The sequence below is a fragment of the Triplophysa dalaica genome, chromosome 7 (assembly GCF_015846415.1).
Source record: "Triplophysa dalaica isolate WHDGS20190420 chromosome 7, ASM1584641v1, whole genome shotgun sequence".
Taxonomy (NCBI): domain Eukaryota; kingdom Metazoa; phylum Chordata; class Actinopteri; order Cypriniformes; family Nemacheilidae; genus Triplophysa; species Triplophysa dalaica.
Window position 1 is genome coordinate 9,158,080 of NC_079548.1, and position 17,617 is coordinate 9,175,696.

Sequence of the window (17,617 nt, forward strand, 5' to 3'; positions counted from 1 at the left end):
AAGCTGTTCTTTCAGTGTAATTAGTTCGGTTGATTCAACTTAGAATCAACTTAGACTGAAGAAAACAGTAAGAATACAAATGCTTAACCTTCCCTTGCCACATACTTGGAAGTGTTTCGTGTCTGTGGGAGGCTCAAACTCGTTCCCTCATTTTCATTTTCCTTCACAGAGTCTCATCGGCACTTTTCTCAGATCGACCGGTGGGGTGAATTTGCAGTCAAGTACTAACCAAAAGACCAGGAGAGGTCTCACAATATGATGCTGTGTGTGCACTCACATCTGTTTCAGTGAGATGAGCCAGTGATGACAGTCACTTTCACTGTCATCATTTATTATAATAATCATACTCTCGAAGTGAAAAGATGAATATACGTGTGTGCATGCATCTGCTCTACTGTCTAAACCATTTGGTCCCCACACTGTAGGGTGTACCAGGATCCCACACACCAGCACACACATTCTTTCTTGTCTACCTCCAGCCATCTGCTGGGAGCACACGTCACACACGCTCACTTCATCTGGTCAAAGATCGGGTTGTTCAGCGGTGCTCAATCCAAACATGGATTATGTATTATTAGCCCACACTGACCCCAGATCAGCTCTGGAGCTCAAACAATCTTCCGAGCATCTCTAAGGACAATGTGTATGAATGAAAGTGGTGTCACAGGTGAGTAATAGATATCATTCAGGAAGTATTGTCAAGAGAACTTAAATGCACACACACAATGGAAGCGATCACGCCTGGACGGTGGCTTATCCCTATGCCTCTCAAACACAACTCCACAATTCCAGCACACAAGGCTGTAACTAAGCAACAGGCCAGAGAAGGGGAGCGAAAAGAGAAAAGGATGGGGTGACTATTGTTGGGTCCATTGGTATCAGTGATTTCTTAAGCATTGATCTAATCAGGCCCTACGACTCAAGCATTTTTTTAAACTCTCTTCATATCTCCACACCTTAAATGAATGGAAAATATTGAGATCTCACCATAGAAGTGGTTTGTCTCTGGTTCAGAGACAGGTGTGTGTTGAATGGAGAGGAACTAAAAGATGACGTTAAATGGAGAATATTCCCCAATGTTGTCTCACTTTAGTCTTCGCATCTCAGTTTTTCTCGTACTGTCTCCTTTCCACTGCAATGACTTATTAGTAGAGCTGGCTCTTAAGTTGACAGACAGATGCAATTAAAGCAGACAGGCTTTCAGAAAAAACATCAGCATTAATTAATGAAAACAAATTGACTGCTGATGTCAGAAGTGTAATTCAAGAGTGAAAGCCATTAAAGGAATAGCTCACCCCAAAATGAAACATCTGTCATTTTCTCACCCTCATGTCTTTTAAAACATGCATATGTCTCTTTTTTCTGTGGAACATGAGAAACGAGACACTGGTTTGGTGTCATAATTTTGTTCTCTTAATAATAAAACTCCAGATTTTTTTTTAAGGTAAATAAACTTTTCAAGAGGAAACAAATTGAAGAGAAAAAAATGCTGAAGAGGATTTTCGTTTTGAAGGCATTAAAACTTTCGAAGAGAAACACATTTTGAAGACATTTATTTCTTCACAAAGTATTTTATTTACATTGCGATTCAGGGCTTCCGTAGATTTTCTAACTGACTTCTTAACATCTTTTATACTTTTGGTAGATTGTACTGTATGCAGACATTCAACGCAACATTATAAAGAACCTGCAGCATGCCAGAAAAACACTAGAAAAATCCAAGACTGAAAGGGTCACTTTATTATATTTAAAACCAAACAATAAGCAGTGACAGTGATTATTTGAGTTTAAACAAAACACCATATCTACATAATCTCAGAATACTTGAATTTAAACACAGTAAAGTTTACCTGTGCTTTTTTCACCAGGCAATGGAAGGAACTGTACTAAAATGAACCTAGAGCAGTGATGCATAAGGAGCGCCAATGCCTGTGGGGCATTCAAATGAGATTCCTTTAGTGCATAGTGGGATCTGATGTCGTAGCGAGAAAAATTGAAGAAGACAGTATGGAGGGCAATATGAGTTCAGCAGAACACAGAGTGAAAAAACCAGCCCAAAACATCTCCAGAGGACACAACAGGAGCGTGATAACTTGAACGAATGGTGGAGATGATGGAATATGAAATAACCCTGAATGCTTGCATGTATTTCCGTTACTGGTCACCCAGTATCATCTTTAAAATGAGGCAATTTCAGGTGAATTAAAGAGATCAAAATTTAAATGGTTAACATCGCCCTGCTGGCAGATTTAAAAACTACACCATGTGATCAATAAAGAGCATCCCTCTACATTAACAGCCATTCAGATGTACATTTATGAATTTGACAGCGCTTTTATCTAAGGAAACTTTCAGTGTATTAAAGCTTTATTTTTTATGGGACGTTATTGATCTTTTTACAAAGAACATACAAATCCTAACTATTTTGTTATGTCTCGTAAGTGTTTTATAGGGCTCTCAAAAGTCTGAAATATAATGTATTTTCACTTCTGGAGCTTTTCAAGTGACAACTTCGCTATAATGAAGGGTTTGGGTGCATGTTGTTATGGTGACATCAGTAACAAGCGTTTTTCCACATTTCCTGTAGCTCCTGAGTAGTGACAGTCACATGACATTTACAGTTTAGTCGATTGGCTCAGAAAATCTGCATGTGGGCTGAGTGCCCATGGACAATAATGGCAATGGGAGTGTATTTCCTTGTGTTTGGTTTTACATACGAAGTGTGCGGGCTGCTCCCCTCTGAAGACACAAGAGTGACATCATCATTTTTCAAAATAGCAACTGCATATGATCTCAATAATCCATAGTTCAACACAGCCTACCACGTATGTACTGTATACACACACACACACACACACAAAGTGTCATCAGCACCTAAAGCCTGCCAGCTCAGGTTAGGGTTACCATAGCAACCAACAGAGATAATAGCCATATAGTTGGGCACATACCACAGGGTGTGTGTAAGAGAGAGAGAGAGAGCGAGAGATAGAGAGAGAGATATTTAGAGAGAGAGAGAGAGAGAGAGAGAGAGAGAGAGAGAGAGAGAAAGATACTGTATGTCTGTGTCAAAAAGTCACTGAGACCAAGTGACGATAGCTATCTGCCATCTGTTATTAAACATAAACTAATCTAGACCTCAATACATATCTGACTTAAGTGATGGTCATCTATCAAAGTAAAGCGTTCTGTTCATTGATACTTTTATATTTTGTTTTCTTAGAAAAATATATTTACTGCTCAATGCAACAGCATTTACTGTCATGACTTGCATTTTTCTACACAACAGCCATAACCAGATTATATAGTATAGTTGTAAAGGATTGACCAATGTTTAACTTGAGGATGAGGTACTTCAAGTCGGTGGTTCTCAAAAGGTGAAGACCCAACTTGCATTGTGGTCTAATGGGAAGTCAGTTAGGCAAAATAGAGGATGAAGAAGAAAAGTTATGTTGCGGACCTTGCAAGCATTTATCTTCTTTGGTATCTGGGTGGGATCACAATAAATACAGGTTCATACATTTACCAAGCTGTCAATTCTATTAACCTTTCCACAATATATAACTGTGGTACTGGTTTGGTTCGTAATTTAATGTATTCATGTAAAATATAGGTTTAGGGATAAAATAATGATAGAATCAAGATATGCAGAGCAAATGGAAAAGGATACAAATACTATAGCTGCTCATCATTAGTCTTCTCTTGATTTTTTCCCAGTATATTAAGGGGAAAACACAAGGTGTGATGATTGAAGACAGAAGGCATATGACAGACCCACATACACACTGTAAATAGATTCATTTGTTCCTCTCTTTCTGTCGCTGTCCTCGCGTTTCTCGATGCCCCCTCAGAGACAGGGCTCTTAAAAATAGCCGTCCCTCCTCCTGATTACGGCACGCGTCTTGATTAATTACAGTGTTTGAGGTGTTACTGTGTGGCTGGTGTGATGGTTTGTGGGAGGGATGCAATGAAGCTAAGGGAGAACGGGAGAGTGGGAGCAGACTGCAGGAGAAAATTAGGTGCCTTCAAAAGTTTGCGGCTCAAACAAATGGATGTAAAGGGTTTTGCATAAATATAAACGTTACGACGTCTCACCAAGTCATTGCCAAATCATGCATTAGGATAGATTGTGGTGTAAAGACCAGGGTAAAAGGTATTCATTGATAATATGATTTGTCAGTCATTTAAAATAGCACGGCCGCACTCTCACACTTTTTTGGCAAAAACATAATGGCAAAAATGGAACCAGGTTGGATTTTTCTTTACAAAGGTATTTGCTGTCAAGTCAAGTTTTATTTCTTTCCAATCTTCTATCTTCGGTCTTCTTTCTCAATGTGAGTCTATTCTGGCATCAGGGACATCTTTTGCTTGATGATATACATATTTTTAAACGTTATAATCCCTGGGAATTGATCCCATGATTTTAGCATCAGTTAGACTGATGGTTTACCAGATTTATACAGTTAAAGTATGTTACTATAGACCTATAGGACATCTGCATGGTAAAACAATTGTGTAGTGCCATCTAGTGCATATCATATATAGTGCATGATGTGCCCCCTGAATTATTTTATATGGTTTTATTCCTGGCAGGGAACACAAGCTAGCAGATGCTAGCAGATGCTGTTTTCTACAGAATGGATGTAAATAGAGACCATGGCTACCTTTGGTCTCCATCTGTTTTTATTCTTTCGAAATGTAGCATACTATCTATATACAGTATAAATGTCATTGTAATCTCAATTAAAACGTCTGAAAAAAATCCTTCACAATACCAGTTGCTGATAATATGAAAAATAACCTAAACTTTAGTCCCCAATGCATGTGATGGATAATTTTATCCCCTAAAACTAATCTTTGACCATCAAAATATTTAAAGTTTTTCCTTTGAAAACAAATGTTCCTGCCATAAAATAGATTGAATGTAACTACATCTCAGGTTCATTAAGTATACACAGAGACATGAATATGCAAATGACCTCCGCCTCCCCTCAATCGCACTGGACATTTCCAGACGCTTCTAAAACTTAAAATGAAACTGAGAACTGACACAGCAGTCCAGCAATACTTTTAGCACAAATCTATGCGCCATTTTGCATATTTATGTCTCAGACTTGTTCTCTGCAGGGGTCAAATAAAGTGTTGTGATCGGTCACTGGTTTATGACATCATTGACAGGAGCAGTTTCAAACCGCATTTTTTAAACTGTCTTTGGTAAACTGCAGTCTTATGGAGAAAATATACAGCATGCAATGGTTTAAAATTAAACAATTGCACATGGGTTGTATTAAAAACACCAAATACACAATACAATACACAAAATCTCAATACATTGTCTAAGCTCAATCGTCTGTGCCTTAAAGAATTATACTTCAGAATTCATTTTGACTTGTGACATCATATAGTTTGGAGGTTTTATAATGCTTTGTTTTGGAAAATGTCAGCGGTGTGATCATAACAAAAACTCCCCTAGCTGTGTCTATGTGTGCCACAAAACATTCTTCATGTTTGTTATTATTTGGTTTCTTATGCAAACTTATGCATGAAGGCTATCAATGGCATGACATCAGATATATTCTGGTGCTCACTACGTCAAATGAGTGTTTGACAATATTGAAAAAAGAATCTGTTTGCTCAAAACCAATGATTATTATGTTTATATTGAGTGATTACAGCAGTAAATGATTAATACATCTAAAATAAAATCTTGAAAGATATTGGATCACATTGACTGTGTTGATGAATGCATAGGTCGAGTTATTCAGCAATCTCTCAAATTATCTTTTCTTAACCAAGCCCTCTGCTGAGCTATATAAAAGGTTTGTATAAATTTTCTATCAACGGTACTGATAAACCCAAAACTGTAAACCCAAAGCTACTTTTCAAACAAAAGAAAAATAAGCCTCTCTGTTTATGACAGTGTGTACAGACATCTTGGTCACTATACAAAGACTATAATAATAACCAATAATAGTGACTCAGACTACATAAAAAAAAACACAGAAGATGAGAGAGATGATGGAGAATGTGAGAAAGGGAAAATAAGTAAAGACTGGGTGAGCTTTCACTGAATATATAGTTGATTTGATCAATATTACTGTGGAATGCAACAAATCCAGGCTGGTCACTGACTATGTGACTCTTGATCCAGTCCTGATACTTAGACACTCTGGCGTACACACCAGGAAACTGGGGGTCCACACAATCAGCAACAAAACGTATAATTCCAGACTGAATCCACTAGGAGTTCTGCTTACTGACCAGTGGCCCTCCAGAATGACCCTGCATAGAAATATTATACACTTGATAGCATGTTGTCTGTGATATCATTATTATAGGCCATATTGCATTAAGAGTTGCTCAGAATTGGAGTCTCCACTTCCTGCAATATGTCAGGAAATGTACCGTCTATAACGTCACAAAAACATGCAGTATAGCTTAGTGTAAAAGTTGTACACTATATAACAAAAGTGTCACTTGAAAACAATCTTAAATTACTTCCAAAAGTTTCCCCCTCCTGTGACCCAACTTTAAAGTCCTTGATCAAACACACTACCAGCAGCAGCCAGACAGATTGGTTTAATTTAATCAGTGAAATTCACACAAGAGGAGAGCTGGAGCAGTGCTATGTCATTGTGATGAGTAAATGTGTCATAGTTACGATGGTTGATGAGCTGAATTACTGTTCTAATAATCTCATGTGGATTTGATCTATTTTGGTTCCGGCTTCCCAAGTGGATCATAATGTCTGACCTGTCAATGCTGTACATTGCAGTCAGATTTAATCCAGATGCAGCATGTTGATTTGACTCTTAAATTTATTTTATTTTTAAATAAAATTATAAAATATCTTCATTGAACATGACCTGCTTAATATCCTCATGATTTATGGCATAAAGGGAAAATTTATCATTTTGGCCAATACATTGTTTTGTTGGCTATTGCTAAAAATATACCCTTGCTACTTATGACTGGTCACCATTTGGCACCAACTCAGTCATAGACGATGGCATTTGATCATTATGGTTACCTCTACACCAGGCACAATGTGCTCTTTGCATGCGTGAATTCTGCGTTTCACGTTCAGAACCCTCTGCAGTTTCCGGTTGGGAAAGCAGGTGCTGTACATTTAAGCATGCAGCAGTGAGAAGTGCTGTTCTACAGTATTTGAAATGATACATTCATAAATTAACATTTCAGATTTACTAAACAGGACAAAAAAACAAGATAGGTATGGGGGTGATCCCAAAAAAATGTTTAGTGTGAATGGGCTCATCTGATGTCAAATTTTGAGTTACTTATACTTTATTGCCTTCTCTTTCAAATCTAAAGGCAAATTCAAATTTAGTTTATAATACAATGTTTGTTCAGACTATTTGCTACCCTATAAAATAATAATTAAGAGAAGGAAAAATAAAATAATAGATGGTTTCATTGGAAATTTAATGGTTTCATCAGACATCCAAAAATGGAAATTCTGTCATCATTTACTCACCCTTAGGTTGTGAGACACCTGTATAAATACCTTTGTTCATCTAAACACAAGGCAAGATATTTGGATGACTGTCAGTAAACAAACAGATCTCCTCCCCATTTGTCATAGTAGGGAAAATACATTTTATGAGAATCAATGGGGATGAGATCTGTTTGGTAACTGACATTCTTCCAAACATCTTACTAATAAAATAATAAATAATGACTCCGACAAAGAATAAATAATTAAATCTCAGGCCCTCAAACTATGAAGATTGTAATTCACATTTCTGTTTTTTTTTGCATTTACAAGATTCTCAAGTCTGCCAATTAATTAATTTAGTCAATATTTATGTTTATACAGTTTTATAGATAGATAGATAGATAGATAGATAGATAGACAGATAGATAGATAGATAGAATGACTGCATTTACTTTGTAGCTGAAAAACTCAATGTCAAGACCACCATAATCAGTGTGGGGTGCGTTTCCCAAAACCATTGTTCCAACGATCAATCGCAAGCAGCATCGCAAAGTTGCATGGTTGGAACTGCAGGTCTAGAGCTGTGGTTAGTAGCATCGTTCCTTATTATTATGACAACTAGACTTACAAGCATCAAGCTTTTTATCCAAGTAAGCAAGCAACATGCAGTGCATTCCATATCCATCACTCAAAATATATACACGTTTAATTGGACATCTTTTAGTTTGTCAAGGAAATAGAAGCACTGTTTTTTAAAAGTGCGGATGCACATAATCTGCGTGAGATAGGACCCTGGGGAATCCCTGGGCAGAATGACACTTAGAAATGATTTAAATATCGTGATATAATACAACAGATAACAAAAATAGGATAACCAATGTGGTCCATACATGCAATGTATGTTATTTACAGCAAGAATTTGACATCTGAACGTATTTATTAGAAGACCTCCACCAGCTGTGTGGCGTCATCAACTAGATTGCTGAACTAACCAAAACCTAATAATAATTAGTGGTTATGAGAATGATGATTCTTTTTTACTGTAGGTATTCAACCCCGTCTTTCAGCTCTTTAGGATTCAGAACTATAATTTTAATGGAAGTGTTCCAAACATTTGTAGATCGATCAAGTTCCATTTGAAGGGCTAAGTTGATGTCAAATGCAAAACTATAGCAACTCTGTATGTAGATCAAACTAGGCTATTTACATTTCGTCCCTATTCCAGGGGAAAAAAACAAGAAAAACGTAAGGAAATTGTAAAATGAATCCTTTATTTTATTCTTAAAGCCCCTTTTCATTATTAACATAGACACTTAAATTTTGAAAACCTTCAAGTACAAATAAACAACTATAAAATGCACAAAAAGACGAAACAAACTTTCTGGATCACATCCTACAATAACAGAGGATGCACGTGAGGGCATTGATCACTTCTGTACAGTTTGATATGAAATAGAGCGTATGAACTTACAGAAAGACCGTATAATGTTCTGAAAACACAACCTGTAGTTAAAAGGCACTTCCCACTCAATCACTCTCTCCATCATCACTGATGATTCCTTGCAGATTTCTCCAAGCTGCTGCTCTCTTGTGCCCCCTGTTTGTGTGGCTGTCCCCACTGTCTGAGTCAGAGTCCACAACACACTTATAGACAGAAGAGGGAGGAGAAACATTGGGACGAGGGGGCCATGCTGCTCTCCTTTTGGGACGTCCTGAGTGTCAAGTTTAGGGGCGAACAAAGTAACAATGAGTGTTTGTTTCATTGATGAGATTGAAATTTATCAGGTGATATTAGGTGCAATTACCCTGAGTTGTGATGATGTTGCTGACGTCCAGCTCAGCCACCTCCTGTGCTTCCTCTCTCTTTAGTCTAGCTTTCTTACATTTCTCAATGGTCGGCTGACCTGGAACAAAGATAATTTAGGTTGAACACACAATCCCTAACAACGGCATATCAGTACGGTTGAACACAAAAGATACGGATATGAATTTTAGGTGATTTTTTATTTCAGCAATATAGAAAGATCACTTGCTTGGAATGCAAGAAGCATTTGGGGTGGTTGACAATTGATCGTAAATGTGTCCTATGGTGTGACAGCAAATTTGAGAAAACAATTACATATAACATTGTTTTATATTATTCATATTAATCATATAACATAGAAAAGGAGAGATTTATCTTCATTGTCATTTTTGCTGTCACAACATAGGACAGATTTGCATATTAGTCTGTCAACTATCCATAACACTCTGTGCATAACTAAAATCCAGCAGATAACTTAACATTCAATTACTAGATTTTTTTATTTGCAGGTATCTCTTGGCACAGCATTAAAATACGTCATCAAACACACACACACACACACACACAGACACACACACACACACACACACACACACAAAGCACGCAGAGAGACACTTACCTTCAACACCCAATTCCTCCAGCTCTTTTTTCAGCACAGTCACTTTGGCCTTTATCGATCGACAGCCGTCTAAAAGCTTCTTGTAGTTCCGTCTCACACCACAGAGGGCGATGTATCGCTTAAGACGGGCAACTGTCTTGTTCTCCTCATCCTGATGGTCAATGGTTATTTTAATAACGTTGTATATTCATTACATTGTTTATAAATTGCTGAAGATGGGACTGCAGGTTTAGTTTATATTAAACAATTAAAAGAAATAACGTTTTGTGAGAGATTTCTGAGAGAGTCTGCAATTACCAACTGATTTCAACAACACAAGCTAATAAAAAAAATGATAAAAACCTTTTTCTTTCAAGGTGTCAAACATTTAGTGAATTAGGGTTAGGGTTCATTGGCATTTGTGCGGAAATTTATTTTGAATCCTGTCACAGTCTATATGTTGAGATCTTGCCTTTCCTCTGGGTGTGCTCTCTCTCTCCTCACTGCGTTTCTTCTTAGTCACACTCGTCGGTTTCCTCTCCTCCTTGCTCTGCTCTTGTTCTTCCTCATCCTCCAGTGAGGGCAGAGAGGAGGAGTCAGAGTCCTCCTCTACATTCTTCTCGTGTTCCTCTGGTAAGAAACAGAGGGACAAAAAAAAGTAGGTTTATGTCTGGCTAGTGTTATTTTATAACAAACAATTAATAAGAGTAAAATTGACATGCTTACCTTTTTTCTTCTCTCTGAAGGATGACTTGTCAGCATCCTCCTCTTCACTCTCTCTACTCTCGCTCTCAGAATCGATGCTCTTCTTTGTTTTAGTCGTCTTGGTTTCCTCTTCATCACTCTCAGAGCTGCTCCCAAAAACCTGTCTTTCCACTGCTTTCACAGCATCTGTCTCTACTGGCTTCTTTTTCTTCATATCTTTTCTTTTCTCCAGTTTCTTCTCTTTGCTCATCTCGCTTTCATCCTCAGACTCATTGTTGCTATTTTTTGTTCGTCTATCACTTGTTCTTTCTTCGGTGGATGAATCTTTTTTTTTGAATGTATTCATTTTCGCTGTGGTTTTTAGCTTTTCCCCATCTTCATCTGAATACTCTAATTCCTCATCATCTTCACTTTCTATCATCTTCCCTTGTTTCTGTTGTCTCTTTTTCGTTTCACTTTCATCTTCGGACTGCATCTCTTGCTCTTTGGTTTGCTTGCCCTTTCCCATCTTCTGTTTCTGCTCTTTTACTTTTTTCCCAGCACTCTCCCTTTCCCCCTCACTGTCTTTGTCCGTGTTTTTGTCACTTTCTGCCTCTTTTTGGCCGTCTTCGTTCATAGCCTTGACTATTCCAGAGTCGGGGGAATCTGGACAAGAGAACACTAAATGTGAGCCAGATGCTTTAATGCAGAAAGATTATGAACACATTCAGCACAACATAAATCTCACTTCAATAAATAACATTTTGCTTGGAAATAAAAGGTATTGCATGGTCACCTGGAGAAGACTCCTCGTGCCGCAGCCTCTTTTTCCTTGCCATTTCATTCTTCAAGCCTTCGTCAGCATCATCATCATCCACCCTTTTTCTTTTTTTCTCAACAAATTTAACCAGAGGCTCATCATCGCTGCTCTCCTAGAAAACATAGTAAAGGTAAAATGTATTCTTTGCAAAGCCCTATAAACGTCAATGACCAATCATCCAAGTATGCATGTCTCAGATCCTGCATCATTTTGACATGTCAAAGCAGCACATTTTCCAGGAATACAGTGCAACATTCAACACTTCTCAAATCAAACTCAGTATTGCCATTGATGGTATAGATGATTTCATCTGACACATGCACTGACCCCAAGTCAAAGGGATAGTTCACCCAAAAATGAAAATTCTTTCATCACAACACACCGAAACAAAAGGCAAGATATTTGGAAGACTGTCAGTAACCAAAACAGATCTCATCCCCCATTTACTGCCATAGTAGGAAAAATAAATACTATATGGGAGTAAATGGGAGATGAGATCTGTTTGCTTTTTTAAATTCTTTCAAATATCTTACTTTGTGTTTAGCAGAACAAAGAAATTTAAACAGGTTCGGACCAATCCGGGGGTGAGTAAACGAGGACAGAATTTTCTTTTTAGGGTGAAATACCCCTTATATTTTATATAAAATGTACAATAATATTATTACATATTAATATTGTATTGTATGATAATAGTATTAAATTAATTTAAATCTTCTCCATAGTTGTTGTTTCTCTGCAAAGGTCTACTGGAAGTTAAGTTTGCGCCACATAACGTTTATTTATGTCGCTGCTGAAACCATCTATAGGTACAAGGCATACCTATAGTTTCCTATACTCATAATATAGACACACAAGGTAACCAGCTTTAACTTTTTCCAAAATATTAAAATAAGTGTATGTAGATTGTTAAAGTTTGTCAGTCCTCTTTTCAAAATAAATAAAATATATATATATATATATATATATATTTCCAAAACCAGACATCAGGAAAAAATGAAGGTCTATATACGTTTTTAATGTAAGATGAGGGAAAAAACAACATTGTAGATTTGCCAAGAACGTTTCTGTTCACTTAATTTTGTTGGTTGTAATAAACATCTTATTTTCAGTATGTATTATGTGCATCAATTTTATTTACTTATACCACTAAATAAGCACGTTTCCCTAAAAGAAAAATGAAGTTCTTCGTAAAACTTAAATGTATTCTTAGGGAATATTCTGTGAAGCTTGTCTGAGAATAAGCATTGGTATCTTGGCAGAGCAGAGTACATTTCTCAGAGAGAGGTGCAGTATTCATGATAGTAGGACCACCTTACTGCATCTCATCGACTGCTCTCCTCCTCACCTGCATTTTTAAGAGTTCCTCCTCAACAATTGTCTTCATCAACTGTCTATCCTTGGTGCTGAGTGACTCTCTCCCCACTTGCTCGAGGTATCTCCTTCGCAGAATGCCCAAGGTCAGTGAACTGAAACATGACAGAGAAAACTGTTCAAGATGCACATACTTGACGGACCACTAGAAACGTGCGTGACATGGTTTTGACTTTATATATTAAGCAAAGCATAATCCAAAATGTTCTGTGCAGTACAACTCTCTTGTACTGTGGTACCCTCCTCTGGGCATTGACACTTCTGACAACATACATCACATAGCGTGCTATACCTTGCTTAGAAATCATATTGGACACATTGTAAACCGCTCATTATCTAAATTAACAGTTTTTTCACCCTAATGCTTGCTTAGGTTTTTCTGACTAGAAACAGCCCAAAGTTGAGAACGCAAAAACGAGTAACGTTAAATTGATGAAGCAGGCCTGGCGTTGTTTGATAGCTGGTGATCATACCATCATCTTTATTGACGTTTCAAGTTGCACTTTCGATACTTTTGCCAGCGGTTTACCTGAGGTCCGAGCACTGAATCAGTTGTCTCACAACGAACTTTCGGATAGTGTCCTCTTTTTTCACCATGTTTTACACATCTACACAAACGGTACACAAACGCTAAACATCCCTGCGTAGTTAGCGCGCTACCCTGCCTTGGCGCGCTTTGCTGTGCGCGGTCACGTCAAGATACGTCATGACGCACAATGTCCAATGGACGCATTGAGGTTCCAAAATACAACACAACGGTTTCAAGAAAAATAACAATTTTATTTGAAAATGTTAACAAATTGTTCATTCATTTTGAGTAACATGCCGTCACAATATGTGTACGTCATTCTGCGTATTAGTTCCATTGGCAGCGTTTTAAGCAGGAAATGCGTGCATTTGTGGCTTACATTAGTCAATACAGATTAGTTTAAAAATGGGTTATACCTTAAATTAAAAAAAATACTCTTACCATCATCTCATAGCCATGAAAATTAAGTTACAAGACAATAATCTTATATTGTGTCATCTTGCCCAAACAAATCAATTATGCGACAGTTGTGTAAACAATGTTTGCGTTTAAGACTTTTAAATCCACCCCACCACCATTATGTTTATGGCTGTAACAATTAGTTGTGCACATTTTTGTCAGTTTCACAGAATATCTGACCAATCTGTACAATATTACAATTCCACCAAGTACCACTCACCCGGTCATTCAAACACATACATCACAGCTTACCATTAAACACTTTTACATGGTCAGGCAAAACAGAAATGAACTTCACATTTTTAAAATAAAAAGTGAAACATCTGGACAATAAATTAATTGAATAATAAATTAAATGTAAAAAAAAGGACAAGTAAGCAATTGAACCACACTGTGGCAATTTTAGGACAATTTCTAAACTAGCCTATAACCCCTCCCCCACCCTTTCAGTGCAGTATTAAATGTATCAAAGTTAAACTAAAGTTATTCCCATTTTTTATTAACATTGGTACCTGTTCACAGGACCCTAGTACTGGAAGGCCTCCACTCTCCTAAATGACAATTTCTCTGCTTCTTTGTACCTTTTAAATGTTTAGTCTTTGTAGACAGTCTGCTGTCCATGACCCCTTTCATCATGCATAATGTGCCTCCGCACATGGATACGTCTCACCCGTCTGTCCCCGCCCCCTATCCCTGCCCCATCCTCCTCTGATTGGCCAACACCTGATGAGACACCCCCTGATTCCAGCAGGGCCATGCTTCCCGAACCTGAACCACGACCATTTTCATAGATCAGGATGTTGAGTGTTTCCTCAAAGATACGTGCTTCTGGAAACTCAACCTAAATGAAGAGAAGTTGAAGAATTATGTCAGGTGTAAAAGACGAAGAGACAAAACAAGTGCTCCATTTCTCAAAAAAAAAAAATATAGGACATTCAATGCACCTGTCGGAGACTTATTTTAACAAGGGTATAATACATAGCCAAATATGTTAATTTAGACTTTTTTCACCATGCAGTGTAATTTGTATCTCACCGCTGGCCAAAACCTACAGACAGAGAGCAATGCACACACAGAAAAACAAGCTTTTTAATTCCCCGCTGCTCACTTTGGTCTGTTTCTTTTCAGTGGCATAAACAATGGAGGTACAGCAGACTTCAGCAATCTTGCGTCCCTCGCCATAGAAAGACCAGCAGCATATCTCGTCTCCCAGCACGTCTTTAATGAACAGCACTCTGCCATTAAAACGCAGCCCCAGCTTATCAAACAACTCGATGTTCTTCAGGAGGTTATCGTCTGAATTACTATGGGAGAAAACTTTGTGTTTACATAATTTTTTCAAAACTTTCTAGAGACTAAGTCCAAATGTAATTAAGCTCTATGGACTTTTCTTACATCGATAAACCATATAGTGTAAATTTTTACTATAGTGTGATCCAGAATAATATTCGATCACATTAAAGTTGATTTGCTTTATGGTTGTTAGAACGGAGTAAAAGAGTAAATGCTGAATGTGTGAGAATGAGTACCTGGTATAGGAATATTTATTGTTCCCTCTGTTGTTTTGCAGTTTCACCACTGGCTGTCATAAGGAAAGGAAAAAAATGCCACCCCAATTATTTTTATATATGTGTCATGCATTGCATTTTTTATTTTTGTCTCTATTATCTTACCTTCCTGCAGGTGGCTATTATCCTCTGCTCCTCTTTGGCCGAAGTGATCATAGGAATGTGACATCCCCAGCAGTTGTCCCTGCGTGTCTGCATCAACATCAAACGAGCCATAAGTAACTGATAATACGTTTATCAAATACTTTCCAGGTATCAAACTAAGAACCACAGATTATTTTTGTTCTACTTTGGACCAATACTGGATATGGTATGGTCTCCATATGGCAGTGAAAGTGGGTTTGATTCCCAAGGATTACAAATACTGGTAAAATATACACTTTTATGCATTTGGTAGATGCTTCTGTACAAAGCAATTTATTGTGATCAAATAATTGCAATCTAATGGACTAAACATGCTCTTCCTTCTAGTCAGTGCATGAATGAGTAAAATCACCTGTAAGGTGGTAAGGCAGTGCTGCACAAGGCCCTGAAGCCTGTAGTATTGTGCCTCCTTCAGCACCTCCTCCAGCTCCAGTGAGTTCTCTGGCAAAGGAACTGTCCCGTCCCGCAGGAAGTTCAGCACCAGGGAAAAGTGTCTCCCACTTCTGTCCAACACAACCCACCCTTGGGAGACCACACACACATTTATGCCAAATCTGAATCACAGCTGTAATAATCTGTTTAAGTGTAATTGTACATGTTGGTCAGATGTTTTATGAATGTTTTTCCTTACCCTCTGAGTCTATGGTGACCTCGGTGCTCCCATCGCACATGCTCCTGAGCAGACTGTCCTCCTTGCTGAGCGTCTGGACAGTGGTGTAATGGAGAGTACCTCCCACATTGAGCTTCACATACTTACTGCTGGTCAGGCTCCTCTCAGGCTTTTCTTCGCCAGCATGGCTAGTGGACTGTGCGGCAGAACCGGTCACGTTCACCACAGTCCCTCCAGATGAACCAGACGCTTCGGCAGACATCAGAGGACTGCAAATCAAACCCTGCTTCTCTTCTGCCTGACGTTGAAATGCAAAACACAGAAGTGAACCACCTTCTTGACGATAAGTGATACTGACTCACATCATTACAACATGGAACGGGAAGTTAACAAGAAACATGGACAGCAGTGTCAATGCTGGCGATTGCTCACAAGTTCACATGCACGGAAAATGTAAAAATTTACGAGGGGACATAAACTAATAAACGCAATGACACCTCTTCAGAGAAAAAAAGGTCCAGGCTATGACATAACGGAACAACGTCAGGCATATAAAACAATGCATTTAGCAGCTATCACGGGGTGTCACGTGGGAGTATCTTTGAACATGGAATTTATACGAGAGAAAAAAAATCCTCAAGGGGTCGTGAATGTTTCTCTACTACAGAATTATCACTGTAATAACGTTATTAATACAAAATAAACATAACGAATAAGGTCAGAACATTCTTAACATTAACTTCCAGCTGAGAGATCTAGCTAACGTTAATCCTCACACAGGCCACTCCAAATTTGCTTCTCTGTGATCCTTAAACAATTTCAACGCTAAAAATTAACGTTAGAAGAAAACCACATGTACAACACGGCCTGTCGAAGATCACTAGCCGTCAAGTGTCGTCAATATGATGTCTACATATTGATAAGCTTACTAGCTATGCTAACTGAGGGAGTGTCAATTAGCACAGTACTCACCGAGCTGCTTAGCGAAAGCTCTCACGACGAGGTGCACAAAATGCAGAGTAATCGCGATGTACGATTACATCTACAACAATAATCCTATCATGTTTTTCACCAGATCATAATGTCCTCTTGTTTCTCGGGCCAAAACTGTCTTCCTCTTTCTTGTTGTTGTGGGTTGACAGACAATGGCTGCTTCCCCTTGCGAAGAGTGTCTTCCGTAAGCTGTTTGGTCCAAACTGACGTCTGTCAAGATAGTTAATCCCGCCCCGTGTCATAGTGTACGTGATGTGGTGAATGCAGCCAATCGTGGAGGGTTGTTCCATTAGGTCAGCGTTTTCTAAAAGCACTCAAAACTATGGAAGGCCGTTTCCGCCAGGGTTGGAGATTCTTTTACAAGGGATTGTGACTTAATGAGAAACTTTCTCATAATAACGACTTAGTATCTCGTTATAATGAGATTCTCAAAAATTCGATTTTAATAGATGATAGAGATACAAAATCAATGATGTTTCAATCTAAAAATGACTCAACCTTGGCGGAAACGGGCCATACAAAACAATGTTAGAATTGCGGATCAGAAAGAATTGAAGATGCTTTGTATGTGCTTCGGCTCCACC

At 38.1% G+C, this 17,617-nt stretch overlaps 3 protein-coding genes across 4 annotated transcripts; all 3 read right to left on the reverse strand.

The window, feature by feature from the left end:
* Nucleotides 1-5,975: 5,975 nt before the first annotated feature.
* Nucleotides 5,976-6,740, reverse strand: zgc:163079 (uncharacterized protein LOC100006550 homolog). Its single transcript, XM_056752230.1, is given in 4 exon segments — nt 5,976-5,980; nt 6,096-6,304; nt 6,306-6,440; nt 6,505-6,740. Coding segments are annotated over 4 exon segments (585 nt in total).
* Nucleotides 6,741-8,703: 1,963 nt separating this feature from the next.
* hirip3 (HIRA interacting protein 3) lies at nt 8,704-13,419 on the reverse strand. The gene is made up of 8 exons (XM_056751875.1): nt 13,260-13,419; nt 12,705-12,825; nt 11,336-11,471; nt 10,582-11,205; nt 10,328-10,485; nt 9,877-10,027; nt 9,259-9,357; nt 8,704-9,165 (listed from the first exon to the last, which is right to left on the reverse strand). The coding sequence occupies exons 1-8, from the start codon at nt 13,325-13,327 to the stop codon at nt 8,981-8,983; spliced, it is 1,542 nt and encodes a 513-aa protein (XP_056607853.1). The 5' UTR covers nt 13,328-13,419; the 3' UTR covers nt 8,704-8,980.
* Nucleotides 13,420-13,489: 70 nt separating this feature from the next.
* Nucleotides 13,490-17,211, reverse strand: kctd13 (potassium channel tetramerization domain containing 13). 2 transcript variants are annotated; one of them, XM_056751903.1, is made up of 7 exons: nt 17,013-17,211; nt 16,062-16,334; nt 15,783-15,952; nt 15,392-15,478; nt 15,248-15,300; nt 14,827-15,022; nt 13,490-14,559 (listed from the first exon to the last, which is right to left on the reverse strand). In XM_056751903.1, the coding sequence occupies exons 2-7, from the start codon at nt 16,300-16,302 to the stop codon at nt 14,311-14,313; spliced, it is 996 nt and encodes a 331-aa protein (XP_056607881.1). In that variant the 5' UTR covers nt 16,303-16,334; nt 17,013-17,211; the 3' UTR covers nt 13,490-14,310. The 2 variants fall into 2 exon arrangements, with proteins under 2 accessions (XP_056607881.1, XP_056607880.1); XM_056751902.1 differs by having other exon boundaries at nt 16,062-16,338.
* Nucleotides 17,212-17,617: the final 406 nt, after the last annotated feature.